Below are 14,464 nucleotides of genomic sequence, written 5' to 3'. Positions count from 1 at the left end.
ACTGGGAATTTACTTCAGGATGGGAATGGGTGTGGGTAATAAGAACCAGTGATCAAGGCATTCTCCTGGGATGTGGGTGACCTGGTTTGGAGCAGGGACTAGAATCCAGTTCTCCAGTATCCTAGCCCCTGGGTATTGTGGGCTGAAGCTTGATCTCCCTGTTAAAGTTGTTCCACTCTGTATCAATAAATTTTCACTGGGTCAGAGAGAGAGAGATGGACACTGTATCCTGGTGGTCAGGGCACTCCCCTGGGATGTGGGAGACCCAACTTCAAGTCATTGCCCCAAAGCAGGCAGAAGTGGGATTTGAAAACAAGAATCTTAGAGACCTAATAGCTACAGTAGGGTGGAGGTTGGGGTGACTGGCATGTGTGGTGTTTTTTTGAGAAATGGGTGACCTGGCTTAGGATCCTAATTGCAGGAGAGGATAAACAGCTCTGAATATTGCATGGAAACAAGCAACACCTAAACCCTTTTCATCCACTGTTCTAACCCAGGGGTTCTCAAACTTCATTGCACCACAACCCCCTTCTGACAATAAAAATTACTACATGACCCTAGCAGGGAAGACCAAAGCCTGAGTCCACCCATGCCCCCTCCACCCTAGGGATGGGGTCCAAAGCGGAAGACCAAGGGCTTCAGCACCAGACACAAGGCCTGTACCTTGAGTGTTAGAGGGCTTTCCCTTCACCTCCTCCCCTGGTTCCTGTCACACAGATAGAAAGCAGAAGACCAGAAGTTGGAAGTGCAGGCAATGCGATGTTTATTGGGTTTAGTTGTAAGCAAGCGTATCCATAGCTCTTCAAGCCCGCAGACTCTGTTTCTCAGTGTTCCATTCCCAGCTCTGATGCTGCAAAGCATTTACCTAGTATCCCCCTTCCCAGCTCTGACGCTACAGAGCCTTGCCTGTGTCTTTGTTCCTCATTCCCACCTCCTCCTCCTTAGCAGGCCCAAATATACCTGCAATGCATGCCCCTGTACCACCCCTTACAACTTATGACCATCTTCCATTTTGAAGGGTCATGAGTCTGGGGGTGGGGGGGAAGGTCTTCCTCCCACCACTTTTGTATCCCATGGGAGGGGTAAGGAGTGAGTTGTGTACTGGCCAAGGCCAGGCTTTTCTTTGGCTTTTAGTGTTTATGTCTGCCCCTTGCTCCCCCAACACACATCCTCCCTTGCCCTTCCCAACTGGTTGCTTGACCTTGCCTTGAGATAGGAGTTGAGGCAGTCTCAAAGTGTGCACTCGTATATTATACTCCCACTGTGCCCAGTAACACTGTAGCTGTTCTTATCTGTTCCCATTGTACTAACAAACCCATCTGGCTAGGCAGAAGCAACACACAGTGTCTGTGTTCACCGATATTAGTCTAAGATCTAGGAGTATCAAAAAGTCAAATCCCTGGGCCCCAGCAAGTCTAAGACAGCCCTGGCAAACCTATTCAAATGGGGTTGGGACCCACATTAAATGAAAAAAAAAAAACCCAAAAAACACAATGGTACTAATTATAAAGTCTTCTCAACCAATCTTTCTGAGGAAGAGGAGATCTGCCTTCCTTCCTCTTCCCAGGAATCCCTACTGTATGTGGGGAAGAGGGAGGCACAGTGTTAATGGCACCTCCTCAAATGTTCAAGAAACAAGTAGCAAAGTTGCCCTATGAAGAGCTATGACAAGGCCAGTCAGTCATCCCTTGAAGCTACAGGGAGAGCTGCAGCCCTCTCTGATCAGCCAGAAGCCAACTACAGTTAGCTGCTGGAAACATCCAGATGCTGGTGCGGGAGTGTTACTGTAAGAGGTGAAGTGAATCCCTGTGCAGCTCCACTCAATTCTGAGAGTCAGCTTCGTATCACAACTGCAAACTGGGCACATTTTGTTTGGAAGTGAGATTTTTAGGACCCAATCCTGCAAAATGTTCAGCATTCTTCAACTTCCATTCATTTCAATAGAAGTTGAGGGCACCTTACAGAATTGGACCCTTAGTAGGTAATGTGTACACAGCTACCAATCAAAACTCTTCCATTCACAGGTGACACTACAAATAATGGTCTCTGGAGTTTGCTGGTCAATATGAAAGATTAAAAGAGAAACTGCTTTAAATGTTCCATCTTTTATTTGATTACTGGTAACAATTTCTACATTCTCTATCCAGTGGAAGAAGATATTTACATGTTTGGAAACAAAATATATTTTAGTGCAATATGGAGCACAAGCATATACCCTCATCTGTTTGATAAAACACAGTGCATTACATGATCAATATTGACAAGACTTTAGTTTGCATGTTATGTCGAGCTTCTATTGATTACTTGATATTAGAAGCTTATAAGATTATGGTTTAATACTATACCCCTTTTTAGTTTAGTGACACATCTCTGATACATAGCTCGAGTTTCAAAGGGGCAGAACATTTCTAACATCCACTGATTTCTTTGCCCCCTCAGCACCTCTGGAAAAAAAAATCCAGCCAATAAATTGCTTAAATGAAAACAATGATACAAACTATCAAAAACCTCCTTGTTTAATTGAAAAATCTTTCAACATATCAAAGAAATTTGAGGAATTAAATTTCAGATGCATTTGTTAACTTTTACAGTGAAAACAAAAACCAGACAGACATACTTCAAGTACTTGTCTGCTTGTTGAAGGGAAATGATCCTCCTACTTCAGTCCTTAGTTGCTGTTGTGTCTTACAGCAGCAGAAAAACCAATCTCAAAATCATCAAAAGGCTGGATCAAAACACAGAACAAAAGTAAAAAACACAAAGTTTGGGTATGAACAATCAAATAGCATAAAGCCCATTCCTGAATTTGCTATTGGATACAGATGAAAGAATCTGGAGCCTAAAATCTTTTAAAATACCTCTGGAGTCTGGTTCTCCATTGCATTTACCAGTTGTATACCAGCATACCTTGGAAGATGTCAATGAAATTACACCAGTATAACACTACTGAGAATCAGGACTTAGGGGTTCTAGAAAGCGCACTCTTCTAGATCTTTTGGGCCTGATTCTCCTGTCACCTATATTTGTGTGAATGGAGTTATATCAGAGGTGGGCAAACTACGGCCTGTGGGACCATCCTGCCAAGCCCCTAGCTCTGGGCCGGAGAGGCTAGCCCCCAGCCCCTCCCCACTGTTCCTCCTGAGCTCCTGGGGGGCAGGGCTGAGCTCCTGCTGGGCAGTGCAGCGGGGCGTGACTAGCTCTGGCATGGTCAGGGGGCAGGGAGGGGGTTAGATAAGGGGCAGAGGACAGGGAATGGTTGGATGGGCAGAGAGGTGGCAGTCAGGGAACGGGGGGTGTTAGATGGGGGTGGGGGTGTGGATCGGGGTGGGGGCAGTCAGGGGACAAGGAGCAGGGGGGTTGGACTGGTGGGTTGGATAGGTGGTGGGAACCCAGGGGGCAGTTAGGGATGGGGGTCCCGGGAGGGGGCTGTCAGGGGACAAGGAGCGTTGCATGGGTCAGGGATTCTGAGGGGAGCAGTCAGGGGGTGGGAAGTGGGAGGGGGCAGATAGGGGCCAGGGCCAGGCTGTTTGGGGAGGCACAGCCTTCCCTACCCAGCCCTCCATACAGTTTTGCACCCCTGATATGGCCCTCGGGCCAAAAAGTTTGCCCACCCCTAGTTATATGAATATAATTAAGGTATACATGATTGGAGACACCACTTTTCTAAGTTTTGATCCATTTGAGGGAGAGATTTTGAAAACAAAAATACTGAATTGCTTTTCCAGTGTGTTCTAGGTTTCAAAGTTACCAGAATTCTTTTGCATGTTTTAATGATTTCCAGACAAAGTGCTCATGGCCAGGCATAAAGTTCATGTTCTAACTGAAATAGTCTTCACAGTGTTTCAATAAATACAGTAAAAGGCACAGTCCAACACAGAGTTGCCACAAGGAAGATTTAATTAAAAAGTGGTGTGAAAAGCTTAAGTACCTTTTAACCTTATATGGGTTAAAACAGAACATTTGGCTGTGTCTGCACTTGGAAATGGAGCCGCTGTTTACAACAGTTAGTTGAAATGATGCTAAACATGATTTCACCTTATCTACACTTGCAGTTGCACTTGTTCACTTGCAACATTTGCTGATAACGGTTGCCAGCAATGGTTCTATTTTGAAACACAGTCTTAGTCTTGACTTGAACTCTGGGTAGCCCCAGTGAATTCAGAGCAGAATTTCATCCAGTATGTTTAGTTTTAGTGGTGAGCTGGTTTAGCCGTACAAAGAGTTCTGTATTAGATGTTAATAAAGACACCATAATTAATCTAAGGGGATTGTTTTATTCATGGCCTGCATGCATGAAATGCAGTTACTGTCAGAAGAGTGACACCAGAGTTCCATATTTATTCTCTCAGTGACAACATATACAATTTCTTTTTACAAGTTAAAAAGATATTTCTAAGTATCTTCCCTGAAAATTCAACCTAGGACCTGAATATCGACCCGAATACTTTCTGCATCTTACATCACTTGACAATACTTTAGCTCCGCCAGAAGTTAAGGGTTTGTGGCAGGAATTACTGAGTGAAATTCTATGGCTTGTGTTATGATCATAATATTTACTTGGGGCCTTAAAATTTATGAATCCCTACCGAAGATTCTACCATGAGAACCAAGCTGACAGTTTGATTGATGCGTATCTTTGTTAGCCATGCACAAACACTATAGCTCCGAGAAAGGAGGATACTTTTTATTCTGTTGCATGCACCATAAATGAAAGTTCTCACAGCTAAATCATTCAATAACGATGATGTAAAATGTAGGAAAAAATTGATTTGCACGTTCATCTTGCAGTAGGACAATAAGAAAAACAATTTACCTGCAAAACTGAAAAATGTTTTGCGAGATGGAGTCACAGGGAATAAGTTTGGAATTACTATGGAACCAAATTATGGAATAAATATGGAAAATGTTCTTTATATGTAAAAATAAAGAACAGCAGCAGAGAATGAAACAGTTGAGTCATCATATGCAGTAATATTGGCCAAAATTTTCAAACCTGGCTACCTAAATCAAGACAACTAAATAAAAGTAGCTTTATTTTCAAAGCACCTACATCTTCCATGGACTACAGTGAAATTTGCTCAGAACTTCTGAAAAGCCAGGCCATTTTTCTTTAGGTCACTGAATATGACCTTAAGAGCCCAAATTTAAGTATTCATATTTGAAAACTTTGGCACATAATTACCTCACATACTTTTTAAGGCCTTCATCAATACACATACCTAACTGTTAGTATCCTCTTTTCTGAGGCTCCCAATTACTATCAGATGTGTGTTTTTTGTGGACAGCTGTCTACTGGAAACTGGACTTCATGTTCATTTCATTTAGCCCATCTAACAATCACTGAATAGTAATAACTTCAATCATCATGTTCTTGGATTGGATGTCAACTGGCTACCATTTGAAACAGGCTGAAATCATTGCAGCAGGAACTGAACATAAATATACACACCTACCTTAAACCAGCTATTAGTCCACCCGGAATTAGTTTCTTGGATCTCTTGAACCTCATTCCCATTACAATGGTCAGAATAAAAGCTGAAACTGTAATAGACAAATCAACACCATATTTACTGTTTTCCCCAACGCTATTCATCAGTGGAATTTTCAAGATTGTGGTTACTTATCAAAGGACTACCAAATACACTTTTCACTACCTTCTGCTGTGAAACTTTATGTGATAGAACTCTCCCTGGTCTAACAGCATACTGCACCAAGCTACATGTATGGCCTAACGGACAAAGCATCAGACTAGAACTCAGGAGATCTGGGTTCTTGTCCTGGCTCAGTCACTAGATTGCTGGTTAACACTTGGCAACTCCTTGTGCCTCAGTTTCCCCATCTGTAAAATGGGGGTAATGATGTTTACCTCCTTTGTCGAGTATTTTGAGATCTAGAGATGAAACAACTGTGCATTGTTAATTTAACCTACAGCCCCAAAAATCTTTCAAAATACAGTACTCTGATTTTCTCACCTGTAAACAACATTTCTAAATATAGAAACGTGCAGAATCTTACTTTGCAGACACTTGTAACCCTGTCAAACAGTGTGAATTATTCCGCTACATTTGTATGAAAAGAGCGATAGGAAAGTTGTATAAGCCACTACACATTGTACCAGTTGACTGAACACTACCTCACATCATATACCGTTATAGCTCCTTTCCCAACCCCCAGTTTCAGGAACCTATAAATGCTAAGGCTAATCTCTGCTTTCAATAAAAAAAAGTTAAGTCTTTTAGTTGCAAAGTTTGCCTTGAAAATATAAACAGCTGCTTGTCACATATTTTCCCTAAAGAGCATTGCTATTGATGTGGCCTATGGCATGGCCACAGGCTCTTTGGTTCACAGGGGTCAGACCTGACACCAATTCTTGGCTGTGAGGGGCAGTGCCATCTGATTTGCTGCTAATGGCATCAGGGGAGCCAAATGTTCCAGCCCAGCTAGTTCCTCTGACATTGGACAATGCCACACATTGGCCTAAAAGAGATGGGACTGCTCAGTAGTGTGATAGGGTATCTGATGCAGCGTAATATAGGTTCTAACCCCAACTCCAACACTGGCATAATTAAGGCTACCGTGGGAATCATACAATGCTCCTACCACTCTTTCCCCATCTGTAAAATGGAAATGCCAATGAATCCTTAACTGTCTGTCATAGGAGTTTTTGATACACTAGTAGAATACTATATGAATGGAAAGATTCACCAGAATATACAGACAGCTATTTGGGAGGGTGGGGGGAGATGAAGAACTATCACTTGAAATAATTTTTAACTGTCGTCAAGAACATGGGTCTCCACATAGGCAACAGGCCTCTACTTCTCCTGCAGCTGGCAGTGATGCTAAATTCCTCCTCTTTTATTATGGAACAACCCAAAGTATCCCTTACCAGAACCCACAAGCCAGCCTTATGCACAGCAGTGTAGTCACACTGGACAAGAATTTGCTTGGGAAGGGAGCATAAACTTGTTCTGTAGGCTCATCCCACAATACTAAGACAAGTTCTGACAGCTACACACAGATCATAAAATTCCACTCACTAAGCATACACTCATTGAGCAATGAAGCAAAAGTGATTTCTAATCACTGCTTTTTCTTTTATGTTCCCATAATCCGACTTTGGGCATGTGCCTCAGCAAAAACAAGACTGCTCCACCACATGAGCTTCCCCTATAGCCATGCATATACTTACCACCATTCCAGGTTAAAAAGCGTTTCCATTCCATTAAGGCTCTACTGACCAGGCACCCGTGCCTGGATTATTCAAGAATGCTGAGACACCTTAGGTCCAATTTTCATAGGTGCTGAGCACCCCCAGCTCCAAGTGAAGCCAATGGGAGCTGTAGGTACTCAGCCACCTCAGAAAAATCAGGCTTCAGGTGTCTCAAATTGGGAACTCAAAAACGATGGACTATTTCTGAATATTTAGGTCTAAATTCTCACAGCTGCTCCAGGCACAGAAATCTGAATTCAAGAGTTCAAGGAGGTCAGGACAATGTATACAATTTATTTATAAAACACTGAAGATGGAAACTCATGTTATCTGTCAGCTCTGTGTTCTTGTGAAATCAGGCCCAGTATCCAGCCTGTCTGACTCACGAAGGACATCTCCCCCCAACCCTCCATAGTCTCTGCTTGAACCAAAACCGATCAGAAGGAAGAGACTTACAAAAAGGAATGAGAAGGCAGTGAGAGACACCCCTAAACCCCTCTGGAACAAGGGTGACAGAATTAAGGCAACTCCCTAGCCTCAACTGCATCGAAGATAGGACAGGGAGGCATCTCTATTAGCATATAGAATAGAGAACAGAGTTTCGAAGGCAAGAACCGCACTGAACTCTCGGACCAGAAAAGCAGGGAAGCACTGCATGATAGGGGATCTCTGCTCCAAATGTTAATGCCTGGACACGCCTGCACACACCCAGCTCAGTAATTATCAGACGAATTCTTGTAATAAATCCTTTATTGGTATCCAAAATACTGAAGCTGCCTAATTGCATTGTGAGCTCCCTCGAAGGAACACCGCCCATAGCTAGGAATGATCAGTTCCTATTGTCTAGCCTGAACAAAACAACATTGGTATACTCCCTTGAGCCATCAGTTTACCCACAAACAAATCTAGTGTTCTCCCATGAACCATCGTCATTTCCCTACAAAAATCCCTACCCACGCTCAAGTAAGGGTTCTGATGCCTGGATCCAAAATCTGCATCAGTTCTATTGGGACTTCATCTCCTCACTGATTGTGCTGGGGGCTCTGCCTGTCTCCAGCACTCTGGACCCTCAGCTATCACCAACACCTGGGAACCCTGACCAATCAAAGCTTCACAGAGTGGTGAGAACCTAACTCTCTCTCTCTCTGCTGGTTTCCCCCCCCCCATTCTAGGTATAGCTTTCTAACCCTGACTTTTGTAATAAAATTTAAGATAGATTTAATACTGTAACTGTTTTGTTTGTTTGGCTCTCCTTGTAAGGTTATTACTTGGCAATAAATAACTTTTATGATTGCTTTGGTTGCTTCCCTCCCCCACACCCTGTGGTATATGAGGGTGTCAGCCTGGAAGTGCTGTTCGACCCAGCCTGCTGAGTCCAGGGACATAAAGGGTCAGCTTGGGAGTGCTGATTGACCCAGTCCGCTCAGATGCGCTCTGTTAATGTATGTGTGTGTTTGTTCAACTGATTCTGGGGCAGGAGGAACCCAGCTCTGGGGAACCTAGGTCCTTGCAGGATAGCTCCATTGGGAGGGAACTTGCAGAAGGGAGAAGTAGAGCTGCGTATCAAAACACAAGTGACACAAGCAGTACATTGATAGAATTACAGAATACCCCACCCCAAAGAGTTACCCTAATAAGTGAACATACTCCAAAGTAACAGGCAAATATAGTAACACACGCCTTTCATGTTTGTATGGTATAATTTCTCATACATGTAAAAAGTAAGAGTGCTACTATTCTGGTTTCCTAGCAAAGCATTACCCAGGGGTAGACAACCTCTGGCACGTGTGCCAAAGCGGCAAGCGAGCTGATTTTCAGTGGCACTCACACTGCCCGGGTCCTGGCCACCAGTCCGGGGAGCTCTGCATTTTAATTTAACTTTAAATGAAGCTTCTTAAACTTTTTAAAAACCTTATTTACTTTACATACAACAGTAGTTTAGTTATATAATAGACTTATATAAAAAGAGACCTTCTAAAAACGTTGAAATGTATTACTGGCATGCGAAACCTTAAATTAGAGAGAATAAATAAAGACTCTGCACACCACTTCTGAAAGGTTGCCAACCCCTGCATTACCATTTATTATAGGATACCCTTGTTACAATCAGAATTGGAGATGGAGATAGTTGTGACTATTGTTTTTTAGGCTAGATCCTGTAAAAACTTATGCACATGCTTAGCTTTATCAGACCTACATCATTTTATTGAGCTCCAGATTCACTAGGGTTGTTGCCATGCACAAAGTTAAATATGCATGTAGGTTTTTGCAAGATCAGACCTTTGCAAGCCGTCAAAAACAATTAAAAAAAAAATCTAACAGTAGAAGAGAGTTTTTAAATACACCTCTACCCTGATATAATGTGACCCGATACAACACGAATTTGGATATAATGCGGTAAAGCAGAGCTCCGGGGGGGGCGCGGCTGCGCACTCCAGTGGATCAAAGCAAGTTCGATATAACACGGTTTCACCTATAACGCGGGTAAGATTTTTTTGGCTCCCAAGGACAGTGTTATATCGGGGTAGAGGTGTACATGTAAAGAGAACATTTACCTGTCTGCAGCATTGTTGTAGCCTTGTTAGTTCCAGGATATGAGACAAGATAGGTGAGCTAAGTTAATTGCCCACTTCATTTTAAGTGGTCTCCTGCAGCAGGTGGAGCTTAGAAACTCTGGTTACCTTCCCCAGACCTGAAGAAGAGCTCTGTGAAGCTTGAAAGCTTGTACCATCCAACAACAGAAGTTGGTCAAACATCTAGTCTCTGTCATATCCTATTACCTGTATTTTGTATGTATAAAGACTCCAACTTTAAAAGACTAAATTGAAACAAAGTGTCTAACTAGTTAAATTGTCAGGCCGACTGAGGTGTCATATGATGCAAAAATTAAACAGAATATGTATTCTGAACAGTCTTTAATTCATGTAAAAGTCTATTTTAAACTTTATACATTTTAATACTTACAAAATGATATCTTCACATCTCTGGAGTCACGTGTTACACAATATGCTCCATAACCAGACACCAAACCAAAGAAGAGACCAGCAATCAAAGAGACTATACTTCCTGCAGCAAACCATTTAAAGGAATATGAAAATGAAAACATGAGGAACTGAAAAAATAGACTACAGAATACCTTATTAATTATTAATTATTAATATTATTAGACAATTTACTGTATTCTTTGCTGCTACAACTAAAATCTGAGATGAACTGGAGTTTTCCCACATTTTGGCTACGAATTATTCTGGAAAAGTATCATTTTTACTATGTAATGTTTCAATGAGTAGGTCTTGTATAACAGCCTGATAAGTCTCACCAAGTTGGCAAGGAGAAGGGCAAATACAAAGAAGAAACCATTGAAAAGATGCAAGAATAGAATGGTTCCTGTGTGTCACCCATTAAAAGAACTGCTAAAATGAAGGGAAAAAAAAAAAGAATAAAGTTCCAATGCTGGGTATTGTGAAGTCCAAACACCAGATTCTCTACTGAGTTCTGTTTTAGCGTATGTCTACACTAGAAACACTATGGCGCTGTGCCGATGTAGGGTAGACACTTACTACAGAGACAAGTGATTCTTCCATCACTACAGAACAGTGATCCCCAAACCTTTTACTTTGTGCAGCCCCTTACCCCGTCCATGTTCCCCCACCCGGAGCAGGGAGCAGAGCCGTGGCTCCAGGAAAGGGACGTGGACAGGGGTAAGGGGGCCAAGGCCGGGACCACAGCTGGGGGCAGGAGTGGAGCCCTGGGTGCCCACGCCACTTCCTGCAGCTCCCATTGGCTGGGAATGGCGAACCGCGGCAACCGGGAGTTGCAGACAGCTGTGCCTGCGGACAGTCAATGTAAACAAACTGTCTCGCAGTCACCAGCGGATTACCCCGATGGGCCGCAGGTTGCCCACCACTGATCTAGACAGCAGATGCAATAATTCTTTCCTGACTTGGTCTGAACTACTTGTCAGGATCTGACTCATGTAGCCATTTACACTAGTGCGAAGTGGATTTAAAATACCATCATTCTGGTTTAGGAGCAATTTATCCCCTTTGCAGTGGTGTAAATGACTTCACAAGGTGTAAGGCAGTAGAGAATCAATCCCTCCGTTTCCAATCCTGCCACCCCCACATTTACCTTTGCGAGTATATCCTACAACACCGCCAAGAGCCACCACTGCCGCATAACAAAAACCAAACCAGTCAATAGCCATGATCACAACTCTAAAAAAAGACAACAAATTGCAACAATGAAGGACAAATTCTGCTTTAAAAATAGTTTTCCTGTTTAGGATTATGAAGTGTTACCCATGAGGACCCCAAACAATAACAAATAATAAGTTGCAAGTTTCAGTATTGTGGCAATATTCAAAACGTGCATGTGCTTAAACTGGCAGACCCACCGACAGCAATTCCGGGCCCCACAGCTGAACAGTCAATGGGCCCCTGGTCCGCCTGACACGTGGCCTGTGCTGTGCCCGCACTGGCCCTGCCAGAGGCAACTAGTGGGAGGGACACAAATGGGGACACCAGCTAAGGACACCCCCACGTGACCCCTCCCGCATGACCTCCCATGTGACTTCTCCCCACCCTGGGGCCCTCGCACTCTCCCCGTCCCCTCCTCCCCATACCACGTTAGCTGAGCATGGGGCTCTGTCCTCCTGCTGTGCCGGCCTGGCTCCCCATGGCTGTTCGGCTGCTCTTCTGGTAGTCAGGCTCCAGAGCCACTCCCGGATGCTGCCCGATGCAGCACAGCAGCTGCCTGGGAGAGCTCCTGGCTGCGGCAGCAGTAGGCCACCCCCACCCCGGGCTCAGCTTCTGGTGACCGTGGGCCAGTGACCTGGAGCTCCCCCGCCCTCCCCGGCATGCTCAGAGTTGGCTCCTGTCCCCAGAAGCTGAGCCTGGGCAGGGAGAGAGCTGCCGCTGTTGCTGTTCCCTGCCTTGCCTAGGCTCAGCCTCTGGGGACAGGAGCTGACTCTGAGCATGCCAGGAAGGGCTCCAGCTCTCTCAGTCACTGACCCTAGAGAAGCTGAGCCCCCGGGGCAACCGCTGCACTGCACTGGGCAGTGTGGCCTGAAGAAGAGAGGCTCTGGCCCTGCCTCTTCCCTTCCAGCTCTGGCCCTGCCCTTCCACTCCCCAGCTGGGGCTGGCTGTAGTCGACAAGTTGCCCAAATGGGCATCGGGGGAGGGCAGGTGGGTGGCCGACCCTTCCTGCCTCCCCACCCCAGTGTCGCCTCTGAGCTCTGCAGCCTGCCTGGGTAATTTAAAAGGGCCCAGGGCTCCTGGCCATTGCCACAGTGGCTGCAGCAGCGGCCAGGGGCCCCGGGCCCTTTTAAATTGCCCAGGACCCTGCGCAATTGTCCCCTTTGGGCAGGCCTGACTGTGTGATCTTTTTACTGTAACCCTTGTTCCTTCTCACATCTTCCTATCTGTCTATGCCCTTTTACCTTACACATTGTAGCATATCTAAAATTAGGCTCCAGTCCTTCAGAGACTTATGCTCATGAGTAAGTCCTTGCAAGATTAGGGCCTTAGAAGCTATAGGAAGTAAGCTGACTGGGGTAGGGAGCTTGCTCTCTGAGGCACAGGGAGGGGAACAAGCAATCTCTCCATGAGTCAAATGGCGACAATGATACTGACCTCCTTTTTAAAGCATGATATAAAAACATGTTTTGAGATCTGCTGATGAAAAGTTGCTAGTGCTATACCAAAGCTAGGTATTATTACTGGTCTGTTCCTTCTGCAAAGTTCCTTGCACACTTTTGGGTGCTATATAAATAAGTAATATAATTCACAAATACAGAATTACAAATAATGCATCCGGTGAAGTGAGCTGTAGCTCACGAAAACTTATGCTCTAATAAATTTGTTAGTCTCTAAGGTGCCACAAGTCCTCCTTTTCTTGCTCCTTACAGTGTGTATGATAAACCCATTGTTTCAGGTTCTCTGTGTGTGTATATCAATCTCCCCTCTGTTTTTTCCACCAGATGCATCCGGTGAAGTGAGCTGTAGCTCACGAACGCGTATGCTCTAATAAATTTGTTAGTCTCTCAGGTGCCACAAGTCCTCCTTTTCTTTTTCCTTTTATGTTGCATCCCAGCTTCCAGCTGTAATTTGGTGGAGGCACTTCACCAAGCCGTAAGGGCCAGAGCTACGTGGGAGTGAGACGGGGTTGTTCAGGTCCAGTGGTGTTTGACCTCTCAGCACTAGAGAGGGGGACACCAGGGCGCACGCTCTAGAAGGGGGTGAACCCGAAAGCAGCCCCGCTCCCCCCTGGTTAGGGCGCTCTGGTGAGGACGCAGACCAATACTGCGCGTCTCAGCCTGGGGCGGAGGCCTGGCGAAACCCTGCTCTCCCCCGTGCAAAGGGGCGCGCGGCCGGGGCCGCTCTCAGGCGCCGCTGGGTGGCGGGAGGGGAGCAGGGGGGCGCCCCCCTCCCCCCTTTCCCTGCCCTCCCAGGGAATGTCACAGCGCCGGCGCAAGGCGGGGGTCGCGCTTTGCAGACCCCGCGGGGCTGCCGCTGAGAACCGGGCTCTGGCCCGGCGGGTTCTTTCACCCTCGCGCGCGGCGAGTGGGGGGATCCCGGGGGACACGCTGGGCACCTCCCTCCCCCGCGCAGCTCGCCCCCTGCCTCCGCCGGGCATGAGCAGCTGCGCGTTCATGTCCCGGCTCGGGGCTGCAGCTCCTCCCACCCTGTCCCGTCCCTCCGCGGAGACACCGACACCGCCTGCCCCTCAGCCAGGCGTCCGGGCTCCTGGGCGGAAAGGGGGAAGCGCCCCTACAAGCCGGCCGAGCCCAGGAGCCCTCTGTACCTTAACAGACCTCCCCGGCTCCAGCCTCCGACGCCCTGGGCACTGTCCTCCGCGCGCCTCCTGCCGCTGAGCCGGAGCCCCGGCCTGTGGGAGGGCCCCGGGGCGTGCACGGGAGCGAGCGGCCCTTACAACGCGGCCAAGCCGCGCACTTCCTTCCTCTCCGTGGACGCCGCATCCTCGCACGGCGGCTCGCAAAACACGGGGGCGTGCTGCCCCCTCGCGGGAAACGTAGGGCATTGCCAGGCCCGCAGCACCCACGCGGCCCCGCCTTTTCTTGCCTGGGGCTGGTGCTTTGCCCGGCCCTAACACAGAGGCCCTTAGGTGATGAACTCTGTGTAAAAAGAACAGGAGGACTTGTGGCACCCTAGAGACTAACCCATTTATTAGAAAAGGAGGACTTGGGGCACCCTAGAGACTAACCCATTTATTAGAAAAGGAGGACTTGGG

General features: G+C 46.3%; 1 protein-coding gene across 2 annotated transcripts; it reads right to left on the bottom strand.

Annotated features, from left to right (window-relative positions):
- Positions 1 to 2,089: 2,089 nt before the first annotated feature.
- TMEM14A (transmembrane protein 14A) lies at positions 2,090 to 14,179 on the bottom strand. 2 transcript variants are annotated; one of them, XM_038395242.2, is made up of 5 exons: positions 14,018 to 14,179; positions 11,345 to 11,430; positions 10,178 to 10,279; positions 5,454 to 5,541; positions 2,090 to 2,725 (listed from the first exon to the last, which is right to left on the bottom strand). In XM_038395242.2, exons 2-5 carry the CDS (start codon positions 11,418 to 11,420, stop codon positions 2,686 to 2,688), a joined length of 306 nt encoding a protein of 101 aa, XP_038251170.1. In that variant the 5' UTR covers positions 11,421 to 11,430; positions 14,018 to 14,179; the 3' UTR covers positions 2,090 to 2,685. The 2 variants fall into 2 exon arrangements, with proteins under 2 accessions (XP_038251170.1, XP_043366300.1); XM_043510365.1 differs by lacking the exon at positions 14,018 to 14,179 and adding an exon at positions 11,838 to 12,052.
- Positions 14,180 to 14,464: the final 285 nt, after the last annotated feature.

This window comes from Dermochelys coriacea, chromosome 3 (assembly GCF_009764565.3).
Source record: "Dermochelys coriacea isolate rDerCor1 chromosome 3, rDerCor1.pri.v4, whole genome shotgun sequence".
NCBI classification, from domain to species: domain Eukaryota; kingdom Metazoa; phylum Chordata; order Testudines; family Dermochelyidae; genus Dermochelys; species Dermochelys coriacea.
This window is presented reverse-complemented; position numbering and strand designations above follow the sequence as displayed.